Below are 24,625 nucleotides of genomic sequence, written 5' to 3'. Positions count from 1 at the left end.
ACATGCTCGGTGCCCATGCACATCTTTAGTTCTGTTGCTCACATACTCAGATAAATACATCTGAGGGCAACTTAATGGGTTAGTGAGCATTATAAAATGAATACATAATGACAAAAATGACAGAAGGATGAAAAGGATGAACACTTAAAAAACTAGTATTTCAGAGGAAGAGAAAATTAAATTTGAGCAACAACGACCTAGCAGGTTAGATTCAACCATTATTGATTGGCAACACATTTTGTTCATCAAAATACAGGAGACCTTGACTTTTCAGAGAATTACTGCAGAAGTGCTTCATTTTACATGTATCAAATAAAAAATAAGTGAATTTTCTGTTAGATCTTTTTACATTGTCTTGTAGTATGTACAACCAAAACATGGGAGTCTTTTTCCTCTGTGATTCATCTACTTGTGCATAATGTCTTACAGGTAATAATGAGGCTGACTTGGTTCATTTTTATTAGCCAAAGAGACAACAGTAAGAAAGAAAAATAAACAAAACATGCTTTAACCTGAGTAAAAGTATACCAGCTACTAAGAATAAAGACTGCTTTAGAAAACAGACCTGTTGTGTGTCTGACATGCTAGGAAAGAGTGTGTTGACACATTGTTTTTCTTCCTGGTAGGATTAACCTGCCACAGGAGCTTCTCTGGCACCTTGGAAACCAAAATGTTGTTGTTATTGCTATTATACGTTTCTAGGAAATGACAGATAATAATTTTTTTCAAATTATTTCACATGTGGTAGCCTTTGCCTTTCTCAATGATACTTCATGTCCCTTTTATTTTTAAATGAAATGATAACTTGGAAGCATGTCTTTAAATTGTTTTCATAAAATTAAAAGGAACTATAAGTAAGAAAATATACTTGTGTATGCATTTGTCCTGGTTTGGGACAAATTTGGAAGGGAACTTCCAAAAGGATGTTCCCTAAAGGGCAAAATTCAGCAGCTCTTCCCCCCCATGTACTCAGGTGATAAACAGCCTTTGAGAAAAGTAGAAAAGTCTGTTTCTTTAACAAGCAAAGTATTCACAAACATGAGAAAATGAAAAATATTAAACGATGGAACCTCTTGCTGTTCTGAAGAGATGGCAGATTCAGAGAGAGTCCTTTGTAGTTCAGAGTCCTTTCTGTGGGTTTCCTTTCTTGGCTTTCTCTCAGTCTCTCCGGGGCTCGGGTCTGGTGTCCTGGCCGCAGTGCAGCTTGGGCGACCCCTGGATCATAGTCCTGGTGTTCCCGGGCCAAATAATGGCCAAACTATTCCAAAAAAACCCTTCTGGCTTCAGCTAACGAGAGGAAAAACCAGCAAAAATAGCAAGGGAAAACTCCCCATCTGTCTGCAGAGCAGGGAACTCTGAGAGCACTGCTTACCTCTGTGTTTTGAACACAGTTGTGAAAAAAAATCCACTGTTTTTCCTTCTCCCCTTCTTCGCTGTCAGATCTAGTTTGAGAGGTGCAGAACGTATTTCTGGGCTAAACAGACAAATGGGGATACAATCCAGCATCATAGGGTTGTCCCGGGACAGCGTTTTAGAGCTACTTGAGGCTGTGAAAACAGACAGAGTTTTCTAGAAAAATAGCTGATCATGGAGGTGATGGAGTTGTACAGTTCACCAGTGCAGCATAATGTATAAAGTGGTAGGAAGGGGGTAAGTTGAAGTAAAAAAAAAAAAAAATTGGGAAACAACAGATTCTTCAGCATTGATTTTTAATTGATCTCTAGCCTTTTCTTCCTGACAAAGCAAGGAATATGAACAGAGTAAAGAGAAAAGCTTGGTTTAGGTTACTGCAAGTTATCTGCCCTGCTGTATTTTTTGTCTAATGCTTTCAACAGTATTTTTTTTTGCAATCCTTTCAGTCTTGTATTTTCAGACACTGAGAGCTTTGATCCAATGAGTGAATTTGATCTGTTTATTCTTTACCTGGTGCAATTTTTCATTCTTTGTAGTTGCTGCTTATCTGTTCTCTTATGAAGTGTGTGTGGTAAGAGTCCTTTAGGGTCAAATCCTGCTCTGCTAAATTCAATAGGAATAATAATTTCTGCTTTTAGCAAAACTGGGATTGAATACTCTGTCCTCTGCAAACAAGTGCTGTCCCCAAATGTCCTATTTGGCAACCCAGTTTCTACTACCCTGAACACATATTCCTCTTTATATTCAGAGTGAAGATGGTAAGGAAAATGCCTTTCTTCTTACAGTAGCAATTAAAGCTCCTTATTATCCTAACAGGAAGTGGCAGGGGAGGCTGCACATCTATGGACAGTATTTATGGTAACCCACATGAAAGTCTAGAGCACACAAACATTTAGGGTAACTTTTCCCTGGAGATGTCTGTAAGAAATACTGGGACATCCTTGTGCCAATAAGGAAGAGATGTTTTTAAAACCAGTGCAAAGAAGTTGCTCCTGAGTGATTCATTGGTTTAGGCGCTGTATAGAATAATAGATGGGAAAAGATAATGAGCCTGTGAGGTCATTTAGGGTTGCTGCCTGCACTGGTTTGTGGAGCAGTCTCCTGTTAGTAATCCTGGGAATGGATTTGCCTTCAATCCCACAATAGTTTATAGATACTTTTCCCAGTCACAATGATGTTTTCTCCTCTCAAAAGGTAGTGGCTCCAAGTGTAGAAAATAGCTGTAGGCAAATGAGGAGTAAGGATGGATGGAGCAGACTTGGAAGCAGGATTAGTACATTTGGTTTAGAGGGCAATAGGTGTTTTGACACTCCTAAGGTGCAGTGTCTCAACCCATAATGTGTTATCCAAGTAACAATAGTGCTGCCTCAGAGGCAGGTTCATTGCAATACTGAGTGCAGATAGCATCTCCTGCTGTAATTGTTTCTTGAGATGGGCTTTCCTCCTGGCTCACAACCAGTGTTCATTAGTGTCGTGAGGGGGCAGTAAACTTGACAGAGCAGATATGTAGGGAAATGATGTGGTTTGGCTGGGAGTCATCACGAAGGAGAAATACTTAACAGTCGTGCAATACTGCGACTATGTATCGTGTATCATACTCATTAACTATTATTTGTTACTCAAATAACTACATATATAGGGTTACATATATGCCTCTTTGTGTGTGTAAATATAAATATACACAGGCAGTTTAAAGGATTTATTTGATGAGTTGGACATGACAGCACAATTCAAAAGCAGCATATTCACAGATAAGGACTACATATAATGCCAAGCATGTACCAGTACAGACTTTACAGTGTTTAAGCAATGAAGTCAGTGTTTGTGCACTACTTTAACTCCATTTCTCTGTGCAAGGCGCGTTCGTGCCGTGTCTGGTGCGGTCTATTACAGAGTGATTGTGGGGGTTTTATAGTTCCCTTTGCTGTGGAATGCGTAAATGTGCGGCAAACAGCTGTTTCTCTGTCCGCCCTGTCGCTTCCCGGCCGCGGGCGCTGGGGCGGCGGCGCTGCCCCGGGACGCGCCGGGAGCGGGCGCTGGGCGGTGCTGCCGGCGGCCGCCGCCGGGGGGCGCCAGGGCCCCGCCCGCCGCTGCCCGGGAGCGGCGATCCCAGCGCCGCCTCCCGCGGGAGAAGCGATTCGGCACGGTGGGATCTAAAACCCCGCGGGGATGGATCCTAACAGATGCTCTCCGCCTTTGGGACTTCAGCAGAACTGCCCAGGGGTTGTATCCCGAGCAGTCGCCGTGGCTGCAGCTACTCCCCAAGGAGCTCATGCCCTCCTCTCCGTGCTTTTACTCCTCCCAGTATCTTGGATCCCCTTTGGATCCCCTTTACCACAGGAGTGAGGTCATGGAGTTGGCTACTGAGAGCACGTTGTTCATCCCCTCCTGTTTCACATCAGTGCTAGGCTGCGTTCCAGGCTGCACAATGCATTTACGGTGTTTAGTCACTCCCATGGTGCGGTAATATCTGCGATGAGTAACATTTTTGCCTTTGTAATAAGTTTATTTGGAATGGCTAGTACTCGTGCATGTGGCTGTGTAATCTTCTTCAAGGGAAATACTCATTTCCCAAAAATGTCTCCCTCCAGCCTTCCTGTCCAGCAGATGCCACCAGATGCATGGTAGGGGCTAGTATGGACAATGAATTCTATAAATTCCAGATAAAAATATATCCATTTCCAGACTAGATGTTTAATTTTAAGTTTGTTCTGTGAAGTAGTATTGTCTCAGATGAGTTTTTACTTAAATTGATAACTGAAGCAACTTATGTTCTCTGAGAGCATCTGTATTCCTGGACACAGATTTTTACCACTGATTAAGGAGGCAGATTTACATGAAAGCCTCGCTCAAACATTGGTATTACATCTCCAGGCTGTGCACGACGTCTTGTTTTGTTGCCATCAGAATCAGCTGGGGGTGTGGATTTGCTGTATTTGCATCCATACTTTTGACACTAGTGTAATGTAATTTGAAAACAAGTAACTTTGCATGTCCCTTGCACTATTCCCACTCCTTTGCAATTGTACCTTGTTCTTTTCTGTCCAACTAAACAATTCATTCCTATGACCTCTTGGTCTAAAATCTAAACTTGCTACTAAGTATCTTCTTCAGTTGCAGCCACATGCGTGTAGCTTGCTCAGGCTGCACCTCAGTGTGGCAGAACATTCATATTCATTATTAGATGCCTCCTTCCATATTGAACACAAGCAGAATCACTATGCATCAAGGAAAGAGGAAAATGTGATAAACTTGTTGAGCATGTTTCATGAATATCTATTAGCTGAATTCTCAATTTACTGTTCTCCTTTGCATGGAAGATGTGTAGTGGGCACCTCATTGTCAGGGCATCAGTGATCTACCCCTAGAAAATAAAAATAATCTTGTTATTACTTCTATTTAAATGAGTGAATAAATATCTCAAAATTTGCTTTATTCAGAGTGTTATTTATTCTAATTTGATTATCGGATCAACTTAATCTTACTTTCAATTTGTTTTAGGATGAGTATGGATTGCCTTATTCTTGCAAGGAAAAAAGATGCACTTCCTCAAGGAAGAGAATAATGCAAGCATATGAGTCATTCACTCAACCTGGTCCCATAATCTCATTTGTTAAACAGGAGAATGCTGCTGTCACTAAAACTTTTATGTGATTGCTATGAATGTATCATGTCTCACTGCCTTTGTAAAAGTCATTATATGTAGAGATATACTGTAAATACTTTAAAGAAAAACAGGGAGAGTTCCTGATGATAGCCCTGTTATATCTAAAATGGCTTTTTTTTTTTCCTTTTTAGCAAACTTCTGAAGAGAAAGAAGTCTGAAAAAGGGCTGCAGGGAGTGACTGGAGAATGGTTTGAAGAAATAAAAAGAAGAAAATATCAGAATTACATTGATGTCAATAGAATGTTAAAACCACCATTAGAGCATCAGCTAAGGAAGAGCAAAAACACCAGTGAGTTACATTTGTCTATCTCCTCATCTATATAATAGTGGTCACCAAACCAATGTCTTATGGCATATCAAAGTGTAATAGTTAAGGAGTTTCTGAAATTGCACTGAGCTTTTTCTCAAATCATAGTTTTACTAAAGATGTATTTTCAAAATGGGTATGTTTCTTTGAGCAGGTTCTGTTAAAAGCAGAGCTGGGATTCACAACAGAAAATCCCTGATATTTTTATGCCATAGTTAGAATCATAGTATGGCCCAGGTTGGAAGGACATCAGAAGATCTCCAGGTCAGTTTTTCATAGGAAGGGGAACCTGAATGACATTATTTGGCACCATTTGCAGTCACATCTCTAAACCTCCCTAGTGGAGGACTCTACATCCCCTAGTGATGGGGACTCTACCATGGCCCTGAGGAGGCTGTTCCAGTGATTAATTGTTCTCACTGTAAAAAAAAAGTCTTTATTAATCAAAATGAAATTGCTATAATTATAGTAAATACAGTGGTAGTTTCCCAATCAAAGCAGTGATGTCTGCATTGTACAAAAAGGTTGTGGTTTAACCCCAGCTGGCAGCAAAGCACTACACAGCCACTCACTCCCCCACCATGGGAGGGGGTGAGAATTGGAGGGCTAAAAGTGAATTGATGTAATGACAGTTTATAGATAAAGCAAAAGCCATGCACACAAGCAAAGCAAAGCAAGCATTCATTCACCACTCCCCATGGTCAGGCAGGTGTTCAGCATCTTCAGGGCTCCATCACATGGAACAGTGACTTGAGGAGACAAATGCCATCACTGTGAATGTCCCCCCTTCCCTCTTCTTTCCCTAGATTTTATATGCTGAGTATGATGCTGTATGGTATGGGATATTCATCAGGTATGCTGGCCCCAGCTGTGTCCCCTCCTGCCTCCTTGTACACCCCCAATCCACTCGCTGATGGGATGGGCTGAGAAGCAGAAAGGCCTTGGCTCTGTGTAAACCCTGCTCAGCAGTAAGGAAAACATCCCTGAATTACCAATGACTGTTCTCAGCACAAATCCAGAACACAGCCCCATTTTAGCTACTATAGAAATAATTAATCATCACAGCCAAACCCAGCACATTCTTTACTCCTTATTCCATGCCATTTACATCACACTCAGGTCCCACACTCTTCAGTGTATCCCCATTAACCACTCCACTGCCTTCACCTTGCCTCTGCTCCAGCTTAGCCTTACTCATATACTGTGGTGTCTCAGGGGTATACCTGCTCCAAGTAGAGTCACAGTCTCTCCAGGGATATACTTGCTGCAGCATGGAGTTATCCACAGCCCCAGTCCATCTGAGGTGCACCTTTTCCAGCATGACCTCCTCCATGGGCCACAATGCCTTCAGAAATGTACCTACTCCAACATGGCTTTACCTGTGGCTGCAGTCTCTGTGGGGGAGTCATGGGCTTATCCATGGCCACTCACTTTGAGGTTCTCCAGCATGACCACATGCACAGCCACAGATTCTTCGAGGTGTGTACCTTCTATAGACTTACTCTTGGTCACAATCCCTTCAGAGATGCACCATAACCGTGGCACATAACCATTGCACCAAGGAGCACTAGGCTCTAACTTACAGCCTGGCAAGCAAGCCCCATGGCAAGCACTGGAGCCTGTCAATTAATAGCTAAACAGCATGAAAAGTGATAAATTCAGTCTAGCACATTCCACTGAAATCTGTCATTATCTCAAACACTTTGAGCTTTACATTGGGTATCCCAAAGAACTCTTGTGGTTTAACCCCAGCCATCAGCTAAGCACCACCCAGTGGCTCATTCACTTGACCGCCATCAGGATGAGCAAGAGGCTAAAAGTGAGAGAACTCATGAGTTGAGATAAACACAGTTTCATAGATAAAGGATAAACCTTGCACATGAGGAAGCAAACCAAAGAATTAAGTCACCACTTCTTGTGGGCAGGCAGGTGTTCAGCTTTCCCCAGGAAACCTGGGCTCTAGCACGCACAATGGTTGCTTGGGAACACAAACACTATCACTCTGAACATCCTCCCTTCCTTCTTTCCCCGCCAGCTTGCCACGCTGAGCACGGTGCTGTATGGTCTGGAATGTCCCTTGGATCAGCTGGGGTAAGCTGTCCCAGCTGTGTCTCCTCCCAGCTCCTTGTGCACACTGAGCTACTTGCTTGTAGGGTGGGGTGAGAGGCAGGAGAGGTCTTAACTCTGTGTAAGTGCTGCTCAGCAGTGACTAAAACATCGCTGTGTTACTGACACTGCTTACAGCACAAATCCAGAACACAGCCCATGCAAGCAGCTATGGAAAAAAATTAACTATACCAGCCAAAACCAGCACAAAAAATTTTCGTTTTGCCTAGTTTTCTTAAAAAACTAAAAGCACCTAAATGACATTTGGAATAAGTAGATGAGTTTGGATGAAAAAGGTTTGACTATACTAGTGAAAACTTTTTCTGGTAACACTGGGCTAAAGGCATGCTAGTGCTTATTATAAGGGTGAGAGTCAAAGCCTGAAAAGTTGGCCTGACCAGGAAGCAATTTCTTGAGATCTCATTTCACAGGTTCTGATGCCCATCCAAAATGAACATGCACAAGAAACATGGTGTCTCTATAAAAAGCATACTCTCTATAAAAAAGTACTCTGCACTGTCTTTCATCTTCTATCCAGATAGTTCTCATGCACAATATACGCTTTTATTCCATTCACACTTCTGCATGTTTTTCATTGAGCTCCTCCTATTTGTGCTTCTTAGCAACTGGAAATAGAGTCATGGATTTCAAAAGATAAGTGAAACCTTAAACATTTTCCTCATACTACAGACCTGCACAAAATAGATCTCAGTCTTTCCTGACCTTTTATCCCCAACATCCCCTCCAGTCCTCAGCTACCTACTATTTTTCTCCTTCAGAGATGGTCTCATTGACTAAACTCTGTGTAATTGTTCTCTGGCATTTAACTTTGAAAGCACCTGTTTCTATTTCAGATCTGAAGAAGGGCTTGTGTGCCTCAGAGGCTTGTCTGATATTTCCAACGGTATAAGCTGGCTAAATAAAAGATCCTACTTCTTCCTGCAAGCCTTGCTGTGTCTACATCCCTAGACCATCTTGGCTATGGCAGTGCTATTAGGACTCTCTTGATGTTACCTGCATTGTCAAGTCAATGCCACCAAGAGAATAGGCTCTGAAAGGGGTAAAGAATGAGGCATTTTGAAGTACACAGAGATTGTCACTGAAGGTGAAGCCATGTATTACACACAAGATTTAAATCACGTGACATGAATTATTTACTTCATTTTGGACAATGTCCAAATGCTGCCCCTTGCTGTTGTTATAAATGACACTTTGCCCTAATTTCTGTTATAAATGACACTTTGCCCTAATTTCTTGCTTTCTCCTACAGTCATTGGATAAGCCATTTTCAGGCTGTTGTATTGTGTCAGGCATGTGTTGCTTTAAATGGGGAAAAAAAAAAAGCCTTATTCCTGAGTGGCATCTTGTTTCCTTATATCCTCCAGTTCTCTGTAGTGTGGTGCAGATCCTGCCATTTCTTTGCCTTTTCTATAAGTGATACTCATCTTCCCACCAAATGCCAGCTGCTTTTACAGGCAGACTGAGTTAATGTTCTGTTTGAAGAAAACAGGTCATAACCTTCCCAAAGAAATCATTCACTATATCTTGCATTGAAAATACAGATGTGATATGCAGTTTGTAGCAGAAAAAAAAGGTACTCTAGTGGCCACAGGAATCCCAGTGTAAGGAAATCTATGATACAGAGGATACATTAGTCTGAGTTAGTGTTTTGTAGTTACATTACAGTCAATTACGTCATTGTATGTTCTGGGTTGTCACAATTATATTTCTTACAAACGTAAAAAGAAAGTGAGTAATGATTGTGAGGGCCTCAATTTTCAAATGTTTGATTTGCCTGTATTTTAAAAGAGGTATGATTTTCAAGTAATTGAGTTCTGATTACTTTGTGAAAATCAGCCTCATGTAGCTCACATGCATCACCCAAAACAAATAATACATTTTGAAACTTTAGACCTGTTTATCTTTCTCTGTCTTCTAGTTAGTCATTATAAACCAGTATGTCACATAGTTTGTCCAAAAATGTCAAAACTGGATTTACCTGACATAAAAGGTAAGCAAAAGAAATTTTTTATTAAGATAAAACATTTATGTATATTTTAATACTGCATTTATTAAGAACTCAAAACAAATCTACTTTTTATCACATTTTTAGATCATAAAGAAATAAAAATGTCATCCCGCATGAATCCTCAAGCACAAAAGAACACTTCAGCTTCCTTTTTGGGGTTCAGATCACCTTTTGCTTGGCTTTCCTCCTTTAGAAGATCAAGGAAAACCCAGACTCAGAAGCAACCACGGTGAGCTATAATGAGAACATACATTATTTCCAGCTTTTAAAAAGTATATGAATTGTTCTGTGGTATAGAACAAAGTTCTAAAGTTTTAGAAAATTTTGTTGAATTATTTTTTTCAGTCTCTTGCTTTTTACCTCATTGGGAAGACTGTGATTTTACTTGGTCCTGTAATGAAGAGATTATCTATATTATGTCAGAAGAAAGAGGACTAAGTCACAAGTAGTAGGTCGAGTCTCTTGGCTAAACCTTTTTTTGCACAGGACTTAAAGTATATGAAAGACTGTAGACTTTGGAGCAGCTGCATCGTTTCATTCCCTCTCAAGAGGACACGGTGTGAGGTGCATGGGGATCTGGTGCCCTATGGCTGTGATACAATAGGAAAGCATAGCTTTCCCAAGTCATGGCAGAGAGTACCGGCCCCAGGCAGCTCTGCTGCATCAGTTCCCACCATTTCTAGCCCAGAGGCAGCTTAGAGGCAGCCCTGCAGCTTTAGCTCCAGCTAGGCAAACCGGACAGCTCTTGGCCCTTTTGCCTTCTGGGCTTTGTCAGTGCTTTGGGTTCAGTACTTGGGCATGCTTTGGTTTACTTTGGTTTTTGAATCTGAACCAAAGTTGGTCTCATACACAGCTCAGGAGCTGCTGTTTGAAGAGCATCCTTCTCCTTTGCCATTCCCAGGGTTGAAGCTGTTGTTCAGAGGAAAAGGGGTGGGGGAAGCTACAGTCAGGCTGGTTAGGCTGCCTGATCTCTCTTAACTTTTGTCCTGTGTGGCTGTATGCCAGCAACACGTGCATGAAGTCTTACTATTCTTGTGTGCATCTTAGGGTAATGCTTGGAACTGGCAATCACAGGTAGAGCTGCATCATGCAGTGCTGTGAAATCCAAGTACAAAGATGCGAGATCTTTGATACAAAAAGCTGATTTTTGCTCAGTGCGTCTCACATTGGTATTCTGGTCTGTGCCTGGGGCTCCCTGCTGGCATGATGTAATAAAACAGCTGTAATAAACAATGACAGGGAATGCAAGCCTCTAAAGAAATTATGATTAGTCTGATACGTAGGTTTTGTAACAGAGCAGCTTGCTATTGTGGAGTGTTTGTATGAAAGCAGGAGATTTAAGGAGAGGTTTAAGTTGAGGCTTTGAGGTTAGCTTTGTGGATTTTCACTGGTAATAATCCTCTTACATAACAACACAACATAGAAAAAGAATATGCAGTGTTAACACTGCTCCATACCTGTCATCTTCTCCTTCCTCTTTCTTGTGACCTGGTAATGCCCCTTATCCTGGAACACAGAAACACTGGGCCACAGTCTTCCCTGAAGAATAAAGGGACACTTGTGTAACTGAGAATCAGATTTCAAGGGTGCTTTATCCTGGTGCACAGTGAGGTAGCCAATGCACACATGAAGGTCGAGGCTTTGCTGTAGAATCTAAGCACCAAAATGATTTCTTAATTTAAGAAGGCAAAAAAACCAAACTGTGCCTACTCATTAGATCAGCTTTTCTTGTGTGTGTTTATCTGGCTTTTCCATGGAAAATCTATCATATCTCAGGCTCAGATGCCTTTGATTTCTGACCGAGCTTAACTTGAAAAATAAACAAGTCAATCCTGACGTGTAACTGAGTTGATTGCTACATTTTCTAGTCACGCCTCTCTGTTGAAAACTTCCCCCACCCTCTTCTAGGTGTTGCCGTGGCATGTGGTTTGCTTTATGCATAGGCAAAGCACTGAAATAATCTGCCTCTCACCAGGTAGAGTTATTTGGGAGAGCTAGTGAAACACTGTAGGACGCAGCACTGTAAATCCTGTAAGTAAGCCTAACTGGCAGAAGCTTTTCAATGGCTGAACATTAATGGCTGGTTAGAGGGTCCTTTCAGTTCTGGAGAGGGAGTTTTGGCAGCTGTGGTGGTGTTCTACTCTGATAATAAGTTATGGATGCTGCAGGAAGGAGTGCACTCACATGGACATACAGAAGATGCTAATAAAAGGTTTGTAACTGTAGTCTGAAGGCAGTTTGATCACTTTTGGTTCAAAGGTGTCAGTTCTTGAATTCATTCTTTATTCTTTCTATATGTATAAGTGTGATTCATCCCGGATAAAAATGCTGTTTAATTGTGTTTTCAGCATATGTGATTTATGTGTTTGGTTTTTAGTTACTTCTTAGTACTGATAAGAATAGTCTTGAAGAAAATGGATTATACTGACATTAGAGAGCTTGGTGGTAGCCTGGGGAAGACAGGTGCCTTGCCTCTGTGGAAACACTATTTCACGGCAGATTTTAATTCATGGATTTTTATTATTGTTACCAGTTGTGATAGTCATCTCTTACTTTTAATCTTACATTTGATTGTCATTAAAATGATACATATATATGGAAGTGGAAAAGTAGAAAATATATTTTCTCATGTTCTATACAGAGGAGTATTTTCCAGATGGCAAATATTTCTGAACTTGAACATCAATTTAGCTTCTTTCCTGTTTATGAATAATAGACAATATTTACAAGTATATGTGTATATGCATTGTGTGCAAAATAATGTAAACATTGTTCAGTGTTGTTAACCAAAAAAGAAACTGAATTACTGTTTCCTAAAATTAGGCAATATTTCTCTGAAAGTAAGAAAAACTTTAATTTTGAAATGCTGGAAAATTTAAGACAGTTCATAGAAACTAATAAGGCAGTTTGGGAAATTGAGAGATTGGCATAGGAAAAATATTAAAATAACCTCGTCAGTGTAAGTTAGCAGGGAGAAAAACAAAGCAGGATGCAATGACCAGTTATTTCTGAGAGAATAGTGACAATAAAGACACAGATGAATTTAGAATAGTGCCAGAGGTGCAAATGAAAATTTAAATTTTGCCTAGACTATCAGAAGACATTTCTAACTGACATTTCTAACATGTCTACTTCATGTACGTTCATTGCAAGGAGCAATTAATACAACATCAAGTGGGGAGAACTTTGTGCTCTTAGGCTTTGCCAAAGAGTGGCTTTGCACAGTAAAGCTGAAGAAGAAAGCTTCTAACAAAGCTTTTGCATTTTTGTTATGCATATAAGTAAAACTAACGTAACTTGCTATGCCACAGGATTTTACTGAACTTAATTTGCAGGAAATCATTGTAAAAGCTCTGAAACCTAAGTTTCGTTCTTAATTTGTTTTAGAAGCATTAAAACACAACTTTATTTAAGTTTAAAGGAAAAGCTACATAGATTTCTGGGTTCTGGTTCTGTAAACTTCATTCAAAGGGGGAGGTAACCCCCGGTTTAATGGCTGTTTTTATTCAGAGCTACGAGGAAAAATTAGGAATTTCAGATTCAGACTGTCTAGCCAAATCCTAAGCCCGCTGAAGTCAACAGGCTTGTTTGGTTTCAGTTGGACCCCATGTCAGAGAGGAATCCTGGTTTTACAGTTCACAATTACAGAAGCAAAAACAAATTGCACCTTTCAACTGTTCTTCCCTGCCTGCAAGCACATTGCAAACAAATGACAAAGCACTTCAGGAGGAAAGGCTGGGCCACAAAGAACTTGCCAACAAGCCGGTTTATACTTGCTGTTGAAGCACAATAAAGTAGTCTACCTGAGCACAGGGAGGCTTTAAGAGCCTAAGAACAAGGTGATTCAAAAAGACTTTGAGACAAACAGGACTGAGCAGAACCATCTTTCTCTACTTCATTTTCTCCCAAGAATTAACTTCCTGGGAAAAAAACAGTTTCTGAGACAAGGAAGAATTGGCAATCAGCACAGGCTGAGCAACATTTCCTTCGGGGCTTTTGAAGGGACTGGGTTTGCTTAGTCGTAAAACAAGGATCTGCCGACTTGAATAGACTCGGTGATGTCTAGTCCTGTTCTTGTTTCTCTCATTTATTTTGTATTTGTCTGCAAGTCACCCCATCAGACAGAGTACTTTTTATGTTCAGGGCTTCTCGGCTTGTTCTAACCACTGCATTACTCACGGATGCTCGAGCCAGTTCTCTGCCAAGCTCTTGCAGCCTTAAATAGCTTAGGAAAGCAGATGAGCCTTCTACCATGTCTTAAAAATTGGTAAATAAAAATTCATATATTCAAATAAAAATAAAAAAATAAAAATTCACCCAAAACAGTTTTGGATGAATAGCAGCGAGTTCCAAAGTTCACACAAAGCCAATCTGCTGTCTGACTCTCCTCCTTTGCAGGAACAGAGCACAGCTCTGCATCTGAGTAGGGTGAAATGGAAGAGAAAAACAATAGAACTGCAGATGCAAACCAGTCAGAACTTAACAAGTATATAACTTAGGCTATGACTAGTACTTATTAAATTATAGCTGTTTGGAAAAAGAACAAATACCATCTTACCATAATGCTGGATTGAAGCAATTCTGTTGCAGACACTGAGATGTCAGTATGTTGAGTTCATTCTTGGCTGTGCAGTTATGAAGTTTGCAAGCTGACAAGGCCAAACTGAATGGTACATTTTCCGAGCACTTTATTTTTGCAGGATATTGGCAGGGGGGAGGTAAGGATGAATTCTTCATAGAGCAAGTTTTTTTCAGATGCTTCTCAATAGCTGTTAAAATGAGAAGCTGCTGGATATTTCCTACATGATGAAATTGCAGCAAGTTCCTTTTCAAAACCAACATTTAAATCCCTCTGCCTACAGATATGACAGTTCTGCTAGCCCACCCTCAAAAGTGGAAGAAATGGCAACGGTAAGTAGTTTATCAATTTCTTGTCTGCAATGTTTAAATACAGATTTTTCAAAAACTAGTCTCCTTGCTCTAGGCTGTTGCTTTAACGTGTTTAAATAGTATTCTTACAGTTCTTGTTTTAAATGCTGAGTAAAATGTCTTTGTTGTGAACTTGTTGCATGTAGTAGACTGAGCATGTCTGTTAAAATCCAAAGCTTTCCTAGCTAGGCCCTACATCTAGCTCTGCCAGATTTCAGTTCTTTCATAATAATTGCATGGATATTTTCCTAGGTCAGGACCTTCACATGTCTTGGCAACTGTAACCAACCTGTAAATAGATCAAAACTCACACTAAATCATAATCTAGTATATTTACTTTGTTTCATTTCATTTGTACAAGGATGAAAAAGAGTAGCTGGCCTGGGCAGGCAGTAATCTAGAACCTCTTGTGCAACGTTTCCATGCACAGAGTTACCATGTAAATGTAAATTTTGAAGTAGGAACATTTTTTTTTATGAATGGATGGATGGATGGATGGATGGATGGATGGATGGATGGATGGATGGATGGATGGATGGATGTTCCATTTTATAAGCACAAGCTCATTTTAAGGATAAAACAGATTTATTTCTGATGTAATTTAAGTGCATGCTGTTGAAATATCAGATTTTCTTCCAAGGATTATGTTTTCTATCTTAATTATTTCATTACCCTGTATTACTGACATGTTTTTCCTCATCTTCAATTGGGTGACATAACCACAGAGGGGACTAAGAAGGTATACAGTGTATAATCAAAGGCACAGAGGATGTAAACTGGCCACCTCCCTTCTCTCATATTTCAAAAACAAAGAGAAATCTATATTAATATATGACTGAGCAAAGATCTTATCAGGGAATCTTGTCTGTTATAGAAACATATTATATAAAGCTATATTATAGCTAGATGAGTAAAATATTATGAATATGGCAAACAAAAAAAAAGTAGTAGGGTGGTTTTTTTTTGAAAAAAGAAGGAAGAGTTTCAGCTAAAATAATTCAGCAGTTAAACAATTGTCTGCACTTCCACCATCTGAGACTGTGAGTTTAGTGAAACTAAATTGGGTGGGATAGAACCTCTCAGTTTAACATGTAATCAAAAAACAGATGGGGAATAGGATGACATTTTCCCCACTTTTATCACCAAGTGCTGTCTTTCTATAAGAAAATGGACTGTAGTGTTAAATTATTAAATATCTGTTGGGAGGTCAGTGGGTGAATTTTAAAATACACTGATCAAGGAAGATGTGATTGTGGAAAACTAAATTGAGAGATACAATGCAATAAGGATGCATTAGGATAAATTAAGTAAACTATCCAAAAAATGCTACAGGATGAGGACAAGATGAGTAATTCTCCTTATTATATGTGTAGAACTCTATAAACTGCATGCAATTTTACAACCCTCAGTTGTGTATTTTAATAATACATTATTTAATGGAGTGACAGAGCTTGCTCACCTCTGGAATTTGTGACACGGGTTGTGATGTGATATGTGAAATGTGATTTGAACCCACATGAACTGAAACCAGGTTACTTTACAATTTTTAACAGGCTGAAATGTGTAATTCCCCAATGTCAACTGAAACAAGTGGTCAATCTTTTGATACAAACCAAAATGAAACAGTGGAGAAAAGTACACTGGAATGGAATGAACAGCTAGAGAAGGAGATTTTCAGTGGTAAGTGTGTCCTTATTTCGGTATTGTTTGATAGTATTGTTACCAGAAGTTACTGTGGTTTGGGAGAATTTTCTGCAAAAGCACGGCTGTAAAAAATGGCTCATTTATAGCAGAGTGGCTATTTTTTGTTGTCTTTGTCTGACAGCAGAATGTCTACTCCAACACTGATTTCAGGAGATGTCAGTGATCAATCACTCTAAGAGTGCATTTCATCTCATACTGATACAGTTCAGAAGAATCCCATGTAACTGTGCACAGTTCTCTCTGCTGTTTCTGCTGGGAGCCCGCACTGCACCCTTTAGCTGCAGACATGATTACGTGAGAATTCTATCCGTTTCCTGCATGAATAATTTGGATCATGATGAATTATTTGGCCTGGTTTTATAAACTGTAAAGCCACAAACCACAGAATCAAGAGGCATTATGGCATTCAGTTAGTTTTCTGGGAGCCTTTTTATACCCCCAGTCAAGAGTTGCAGGTTCTTTTTCAGCTTGGCTCATGTCCTCCCAATGGAAGACTCAGAAACAACTCATCTTTTTTCTTGTTCTAAGCTGGATTTCTCAGGAGTCTTCTATTTTGTGTGCTGAAGAGAAACTTAGGAAAAATGGAGAATTTTAGTACGTTTGGATCACATTTTATTCCAACTATACATATTTATCAATGCTTTCTTAATGCTTTTGTAGTGTTAGCACAGGTCTGTAGTGACTGATCACTCAGTCTTATGTATTTAAGTGGATTAGGAAATTCTGTAACAAAACAATCATATCCATTGTATATTATGCGTAATATTTTAAAAATAGCAGAATACAATTAGCAAAGGAATAATTGCTTTTGACAATAAAATTAGTTTTAATACATTGCTATCAGTCTTCTGACTGAATATCTTGGTTAATTGAGCTACATAGTGTTTAATTCCATTTCATGAGGTTGCCTATATATGCTTATGTAAATACATATTTGTTGCTAGATTGAATCACAGCTTCCTAACTATTTAATTACCCTTTCTTATCCAGAAAATGCCATTTTCAGTGCTCATACAATTCAGAAGAGAACTTATTTTATGAATGAAATAAACAGTGGACATGCCAGACTGCTGAATATGCTTGTTTGATGGTTTGCAGGATTCTGTTTTCTTATAGTTATGTCATAACTGTGCTTTGTGAACACACAGAAAGGTCCGTGTTTGCCTAGTGAATTCTTTTCAGGGATTTTTTTGCTTACAGACTATATTTGGAAAGTTTACACACACACACACACACACACACACACACAAATACAGTGAGTGAGAACTCAGACTTCAAATTGTTTTGTTCTTCTTTTAAATAGCATAAAGACTAACATTTACATAAAGAGCAGTCACGGAGGAGAACATTTTTTTTCTTGTAGTCATAATGGGTGACTGCTGAAAAGTCCTATGGAGGAAGAATATGTGGTTTGGGAAGGGTTTTGAATGCTGAGAAGCTGACTCCTTTTAAAGCCAGTTCTGATTATTAATGTAGCACGTGAAACATTTTAACATAAGCAGTCAGAAGATTATTAAAGAAAACAAAACCAAGTATCTTTTTTTTTTTCCCTGTGCAGTTTTAAGTGATCTGGATGACCAACTGGCCCAGGAACAAGCCCAAGACCCTTTGGACAGGATCATTTCTACAAGCAGTGCATCCAATGTCCAAAGTAGTAGCGCATTCCCTACTTCAAAGAGGCAGACTGTTAGCAGGGGGCAGCAGAGAAATGACTGGAGTGACATGCCTAGCACATTTTTCCCAGATGGAATGAGAACACTAAGGGCCAAAGATGAACACAAGATTTTCATCAGACCAAGGAAGTTACAGAGTGCATATATAAACTGGCACCAAACAGCCTTTCAAGAGGATTGCAGTTATGGTGATGCAGTGGATGGGAATCCCCGTCTGCACCGCAGGAGGCTGTCCGCAGTGTCCTTCGGGCGGTCTTCCGAGGGGAGCTTATATCCCCCTTCCGTAACGCACAACAGCGGGTTTAGGCACAAGGCTTGTATGAACAGGGATACAGCTGGCAGAAGTTACTCTGTGTGTTCCCTTCGGAGATGTCCATCATCAGTATCTTCTGATCAGCTCTCAGCATCTAGTTTGCAGCATCCATTGGCAAGGGAGAGCAAGAATGGTTTTGTACCAAGGTTTGGTCGACAGAACCCAAAGAGAATTCCTCTGTCTTCCATTGTATGGAACAACACACCAGACTCTTCAGAACAAGCTCCAGAAACAATGTTTAGAACTCAATCACTGATGGAATTTCATGCTACAGACCATGGTAGATATCCCAGGTCTTTACAAGAAACTAAGAAATACCCAAGTTACCACCCAAAACACCACTACAGATCCATTTCAAGCAGTAATTGCTTTAGCAGAGTTAGTTGCCCTGACAAAGCTCCTTCTCCATTGCCCTTTGATAACTGGGAAAACTATCCTGTATACAAATCAGAAAATAATCTCTCTAGATCCTTCTATAGAGACATCTCTTCTCATGGGAAGCTGTATGCAAACCAGAAAAATTCTTATGGAAGAAAAGACAGCTATCCTTCTTGGGCTGATATTCCTCAGTGTTACAGCGATGATGTGTTTATTTCCCCTGATGCCAGCTTTGAAGCATTTATGGCTAATTTAAATGACCAGCAGTGGGCACATAAAAAGAATGCCAAGTTTGGTTCACAGCGCCTGCAGAATGATTTTCACATGTACTCTCCAGAAAATACAAGTATCAAAAGGATGACAAGAAGTGCAAACAGAAATTTTTCAGAATTCACTGAGGGCTGTCAGCCTTGGCTAAGTTGTACCTCTTCTGTTTCTTCATCTGGTATCAGAACGGATGAGTCAGTCTTTCCCAGTTCAAAGAACCAACCAGAACCTACAAGACTGAACAGGAATTCAGTTGTTGTTACCCAAAGGAGTACAAAGGCAGACTTTACACACCTGGAAAAGGCTGAAGGTATGAAACAGGCAGATGAAGACACGCTGTTACAGTCAGTTCCTCAACAAGCAGATACAAGCTACATCAACGCACGGAGTTTTTCCCCTAACAGCCCTGCTTCTGCCATGTGGCAAAGAGATGTATCTCTCTATAGCACAATGACATCAAAGAGACAAGCCCAAGCCACTGCCAGAGGAGATACTGCAAAAATGTATACATCAAATGGTGATAAAAGAAATGTAGAAATGAAGGAAAATGATTGCCCACCCAATAGTGCGTTCAGTCAGCCTCCCTGTATTTTGCCAGCTGATGGGAGCAGGAAGGAACCTTTTCTTCCATGTCAGAAAGAATGGGAACATCATCTGCATTATGCAGCACAAAGAGAGAGCAGCAAACAGGATAGTTGGAGTGCAGAAGCCCTTAACAAAGCTACTCCAAAGAGACACTCCTCATTACTGAATGTTACTTCTGCTCTATCCACTGAAAAATTAGCAAACTGTCAAGGCATGTTGTCCTGTCCTCCTGAGCTCTCATCTAGTTTCTCACAAAACTCTTCCCAAGCACTTTCTCATAAAGACAATGCTAAATGCTTAGGAACACTAACTAGCTCTTCAGTAAATAGCACTGTTACTGAATCTCAAGCAGAAGGGGGGACAACAGCTGAAGTGAGTAGGACAAGTGTTAGCAAAGAGATTTCACAGAAAACACTGCAAAATGCAAGCACTTTAGTTACTAAGGACTATAATGGACAATTCACTACTAGTTCCCCACGAAATGGAAATTCTGGAAGTATTTATATGCGTGGCTTTGATGGAGAACCCAATACCTCTGAAAATAGTTTAAGTTATTTTTGCCTTGAAAAAGGAACTGAAAAAATGAGGAGTACTTCACCTTGTATCAGAAGGTTTCACAAGCAAGACAGCTCGCCAAGATATAGCAGTAGCTGTAGCATTACTGGCTCCCCTGGCAGAAACAGCTCCAAATCTTCTGACCCCCTTGTTATTTATTACACTTTGCCTAGAAAATCAGCTAGCATTGCTGGTAGTATTATGTCAGAGACGCCCATCTCTTTACCTAGAGAAAGCAGAGCAACATATGATTGTTTAAGGTCTGAAACTCTGCATAGAGCTGACACCTGTTATTCTAATCAAGGAGATGTGTCTTGTTTAGATCCAAAATGTTCCTTTCTAACATCAGCATCACTAAATGCTGCCACAACTAAAAAAGATTACCACACTCCTTTAACCAAAAATAGTAATGATTCAGTAAGTAGCAGTACATCAGTTGATCTGACAGACAGATGTAAACATCTAAGTAGAAGAGAATCCTCTGTGTTTTCAGATTATAAGGAAGGGGGAAATTTTTTGCAGAAATATAAAACCACAAGCACATTTACAGTTTGTGTTGATGAAGATCATGTCAAGTATCATGAACTAGTTTCAATTTATTACACACTACCACGGAGGCATTCAAAAACATTCTGTAGTCTCTTTAGAGATAATTCAGAGGATGCAGATTTACCTTGTCCCAAAGAAACTGCTCAGTCACCAAGAATACAAAACAAGAAAAATGAAGGTCATGTGAGTTTAGCAAATGTTTTTTTCCCTACTACTTCAGAAAAAGAGGTGCCTTCATATTCTTCCGACCAAGTATCTTCAGTTCTGGTCACACCTCAGAATTTAAGAACTGCTATTGATAGTGAAGAAGAGAATTCTCATTTATCCCCTAGCTCTGAGAAGTCAGTGAGTGTGGTACCTAACAAGAAAGATAATTCAGCATGTCTTCCATTAGCAGAAAATGTACTTTCTGATGTGGTGACAAAAGAAATTTCTTTTGGTGGCCCACAATCCACTGCAATAGTGACTAAGTCAGGTAAGGCCATTTCTGATGCTTCAAGCAGCCAGAAGGCAGAAATACATGTAAAAGAAAAGAAGGAAATTTTACGAAGAGCCACACCACTAATGTCCACTTTATCAACCCCTCCCAAGCCAGCCAGACATTTAGAGAAGCCTTTATATTCTAATTCAACAAATAAAAATATTGTAAAGAAGGGAAGCTCTGAAACTTGTTCGCAGCCCCCAAAAATGAACAAGAAAAATCTGAACAGTTTATTCATTCGCTCCAGGGAGAAGAGTTCCCTTGGAAGGAGTGGTAACACAGAGCATGCTGATGTGCCACTTACTCCTGTGGTAGGTATGTACAGGGATAGTGCCCAAGTTAAACAGAGAGTAGATGTCCTACACCGAACCACCCCTCTGTGTAATAATAAATTTAGTGGACTGCAATTAAGGGCTGAAAGTTCAAGAAGAAAAGAGAATGGTTCAAACTTTTGTAGCAAAGTGCTTCCAGAGTCTCCAAGAAAAGCATCTGAGGTAAGCACAGCTTCCAGTGCTGATCCATTTCTTCAGCTAGACAAAGTGGCTAGCACAGATGAAGTAAAGAATTCAAAAATTAAAAAAGAGCAAAACTCACAGACTTCTCATATGGGTAAAGTTTACAGTGGTTTTCAGGAATCAGAGAGGCATATTGAGGGCAACCTGAACATTAAAGTCCCCAGGGTTACACAAAATCAGAACATAACACAGAGTGCAGAAGAGGAGAACAAGCTTCTCTCTGACTGCACAAGAGACAAAGTCAAAGATATAGAGAAAAGGAAAAATAGACCTTCAATTAAAAATAAATTAGCAGCTGTTTACAAAACAAGTCGTAAATTTTCAAGTAAAAATCTACCCCCCAAACCACACATAAGTAACATTTTTTCACAGAATGATGGAAGTGCTACTTCTTTAGAGGTCAACATGTCCCTTGACTCATTGATTTCAATGGATTCCCACCAGCCATTCCTGGAGTTGGACAATGAAAATCAGAATCACAGTCTGAACTCTGACAAGAATACTCCAAGACCAAGAACAGCTGATAATAAGAAGACTGAAGATCAGAATGATCCCTCTTTGCTTGTTAACAGCAAAAGGGGGCCATTTACAAGTTCATATACCCAGAAGGAAGCCATCAGTCCTCAAAAAACTGCAGCGAAAGTGGAAAATAGGCCAAGACTCACAACCCTATTTCCAGATAAATCAGTAACCACAAGAAATAAGAATTCCCAAGTGCTTGATCTCGGGTTAGAAAGCAAAAGCCAGCCCATCTCTCCCAGTGCTACTACCTCATACCCACTGGATGAAGAGAAAGGAAGAGCTAGCAGTCATACCTGTGCTCCTCCCTCGCCACTTTTAACTGACAAAAACTCCAACACCTATGAAAATAGCTGCTTGCAGGCAGACACATGTCCAGAGCAAAACCTGACTTCCCAGACAGTGCTTGGTCAGCATCAAAATACCTCTCAGCCTGCTGGCTTAGAAAACGCTAACCTCAATAGCTATCAGTTGTGCAAGAGCCGTGCAAAAAGTCAGCGTGAGCGTCACCTCTCCGAGGGCATTTGTGCTCGAGATTCCCTTGAGATCTCTGCCTCAGGAAGCAATATTCTACCCAAAGATGGCATACACGGCAAGAGATTTAAATCTTACTCAGAGCTGTTGTCTTGTGATGAGAATGAAAACTGGGCATCAGACGATGAGAAATGTTACAGCACCAGAAATTTAATGTATCCGTCTGTGGAATTTGGTATATTTGGCAAAGAGCAACAACTGGCTTTCCTGGAAAATATCAAGAGGTCACTCACAGAAGGGCGATTATGGAGACCATGTCTTCTGAATAACCCTGGTGCTTTCAGAGATACAGAGAGCTCTTCTATAAACAGGGCTGAGCTTCTGAGCTCAAGTTCTGCTGGGAGCAAAATGTCATCAGCTGCCTCGTCCCCCCGAGAGCTGACTGATACCTACGGGGAAGACCCAGCTGCTTACTCAGACTCAGACAGTGATACCACCACTGATGATGAATATTACCTAGATGAGATAGATAAAGAATCAGAGCTATGAAGGGACGGTGGTACTAAGAGGGCACAATAGCATGGTAGTTTCTGGGCTGGCAAAAACATGTCAAATACGCAGAGCCCGTTCTTGTGCTGCTATAAATTGGTACAGCTTCCTTAGTTTCAAGGGAGTTAGTATGGTATATTAGCTGAGCATTTGACTTTTGTATTAAATGTATGGATTCACCTTTCCTGTCTCCCTTAGCAGGGAAAAACAATGTTAAAAAATCCCTTCCCCAAATAAGAGAAGGTAAACAGCTGTTGAGCTTTGGGCACTGTAAGTCTGGGGATGGCTTTCCTCTGAGTCAGAAAGCAGTAGTTAGGTTCCTGCCAGCTACACAGTGCTGGAATGGATAAATTCTAGCTTGAGCTGCTTTTTCTTACAGAACTTAACAGAAAACCAAGAAGTTATTTTACTGATGATTTGTTGTTTCTCCAATCTTCCTCATTAGCAAGCATGATAAGGTTAATCCTTCCCACTGAACCAATATCCTCACAAAATGAAACCTCTTAAATCTTTACAGCATATTCTGCATGAATGTTCTTTTTCTGCATTCCTGGGAAGCATAGCAACAATGTCCCTGGTGGCATTTGTTCTGCTATGCTGTTGAGGCAGATTCCACACCAGGACTTTCCAGCATTGCAAGAGCAGTGAGCAATGTGAGTTGCAGAAATACTTCTAGTGTAGGAGAAAGAGCTCAACACAGGGCACAGCACTGAGAAACTGACCAAAAGAAAGAAAGCTGAGCATGGAAACCTGCTTTCCAGACATGGAAGATTCATAACCAGCACAGCTTTGGTTACAGTTGACATGACTGGCCAGATTTCTGGTCTTAGAAACAGGTTAACTTGGATTAAAAGACATACACTTTTAACAATTCAAAATATAAAAAGATTTATCCTGTTGGTTTCCTGTATTAACCTCATAGGTTGAATCTTTAGTTGTCCTAGCAGTGAGAAAATAACCAAAACAGTTTGTGAGGTCCTAGAGTTCTGTAGCTGCCTCTGCTTGGCTGGTCTCAGGATGAGGCACCTGCAGCCACTGGGCTCCTTCAGGGCAGCAGCACCTAGGGCAGCCTGAGAGGGCACTTGGCTGGGGCACCACTGCACCTATCAGACTGGTGGCTTCTTACAGGCAAAGTAAATAAAACCAGTAAGAAAGGCTCTTTGCTCTTTGTCAAACTACAATACCCTTTTGGTATTTTTCAGCTGTTCCTGCTGTGACCACAGTACTCTTTATCCTCTAAACTGAATGGGTGTAAACATGTTCCATTGGTCCTTCTTCACCCACAACAACAATGTAGTAGTATTACTCAGTAGCCAAAACTTGTCCCTGGCCATAAAATTTCTAACTAAGCTTTGTTCTCTTTTTATGAAAAATCAGAAGTGGCTCACTGAGCCAGAAGATATATTTTAAAATAATTATACATTTTCTTCTACTTTATTTCTAATTTCATATATGGTCTGAAATTATGGTCCTTATTTTTATATGCTTTTTAATCCAATAAAATTTCTGTAGAACATAATTATATTTTTCTAACTTGAAGGACAGTATACTGGTATTTTAAAATAATATATTTGACACAAAACAAGCAATGCTTGTATCGCTGACTACTCCA

General features: G+C 40.1%; 1 protein-coding gene across 1 annotated transcript in view; it reads left to right on the top strand.

The window, feature by feature from the left end:
• The window catches only part of EXPH5 (exophilin 5), a 35,118-nt gene extending 12,103 nt beyond the window's left edge, over window positions 1–23,015 (top strand). The window contains exons 2-7 of the mRNA XM_066570864.1: window positions 5,212–5,369; window positions 9,433–9,504; window positions 9,607–9,751; window positions 14,385–14,433; window positions 16,005–16,131; window positions 17,714–23,015. Of these exons, the coding sequence (XP_066426961.1) occupies window positions 5,212–5,369; window positions 9,433–9,504; window positions 9,607–9,751; window positions 14,385–14,433; window positions 16,005–16,131; window positions 17,714–23,013 (5,851 nt within the window). The 3' untranslated portion in view covers window positions 23,014–23,015. The remainder of the gene's footprint in view (window positions 1–5,211; window positions 5,370–9,432; window positions 9,505–9,606; window positions 9,752–14,384; window positions 14,434–16,004; window positions 16,132–17,713) is intronic.
• Window positions 23,016–24,625: the final 1,610 nt, after the last annotated feature.

This window comes from Molothrus aeneus, chromosome 2 (assembly GCF_037042795.1).
Source record: "Molothrus aeneus isolate 106 chromosome 2, BPBGC_Maene_1.0, whole genome shotgun sequence".
Taxonomy (NCBI): Eukaryota; Metazoa; Chordata; class Aves; order Passeriformes; family Icteridae; genus Molothrus; species Molothrus aeneus.
Note: the sequence above shows the minus strand (reverse complement) of the source record. Positions and strands in the feature narration are given on the sequence as shown.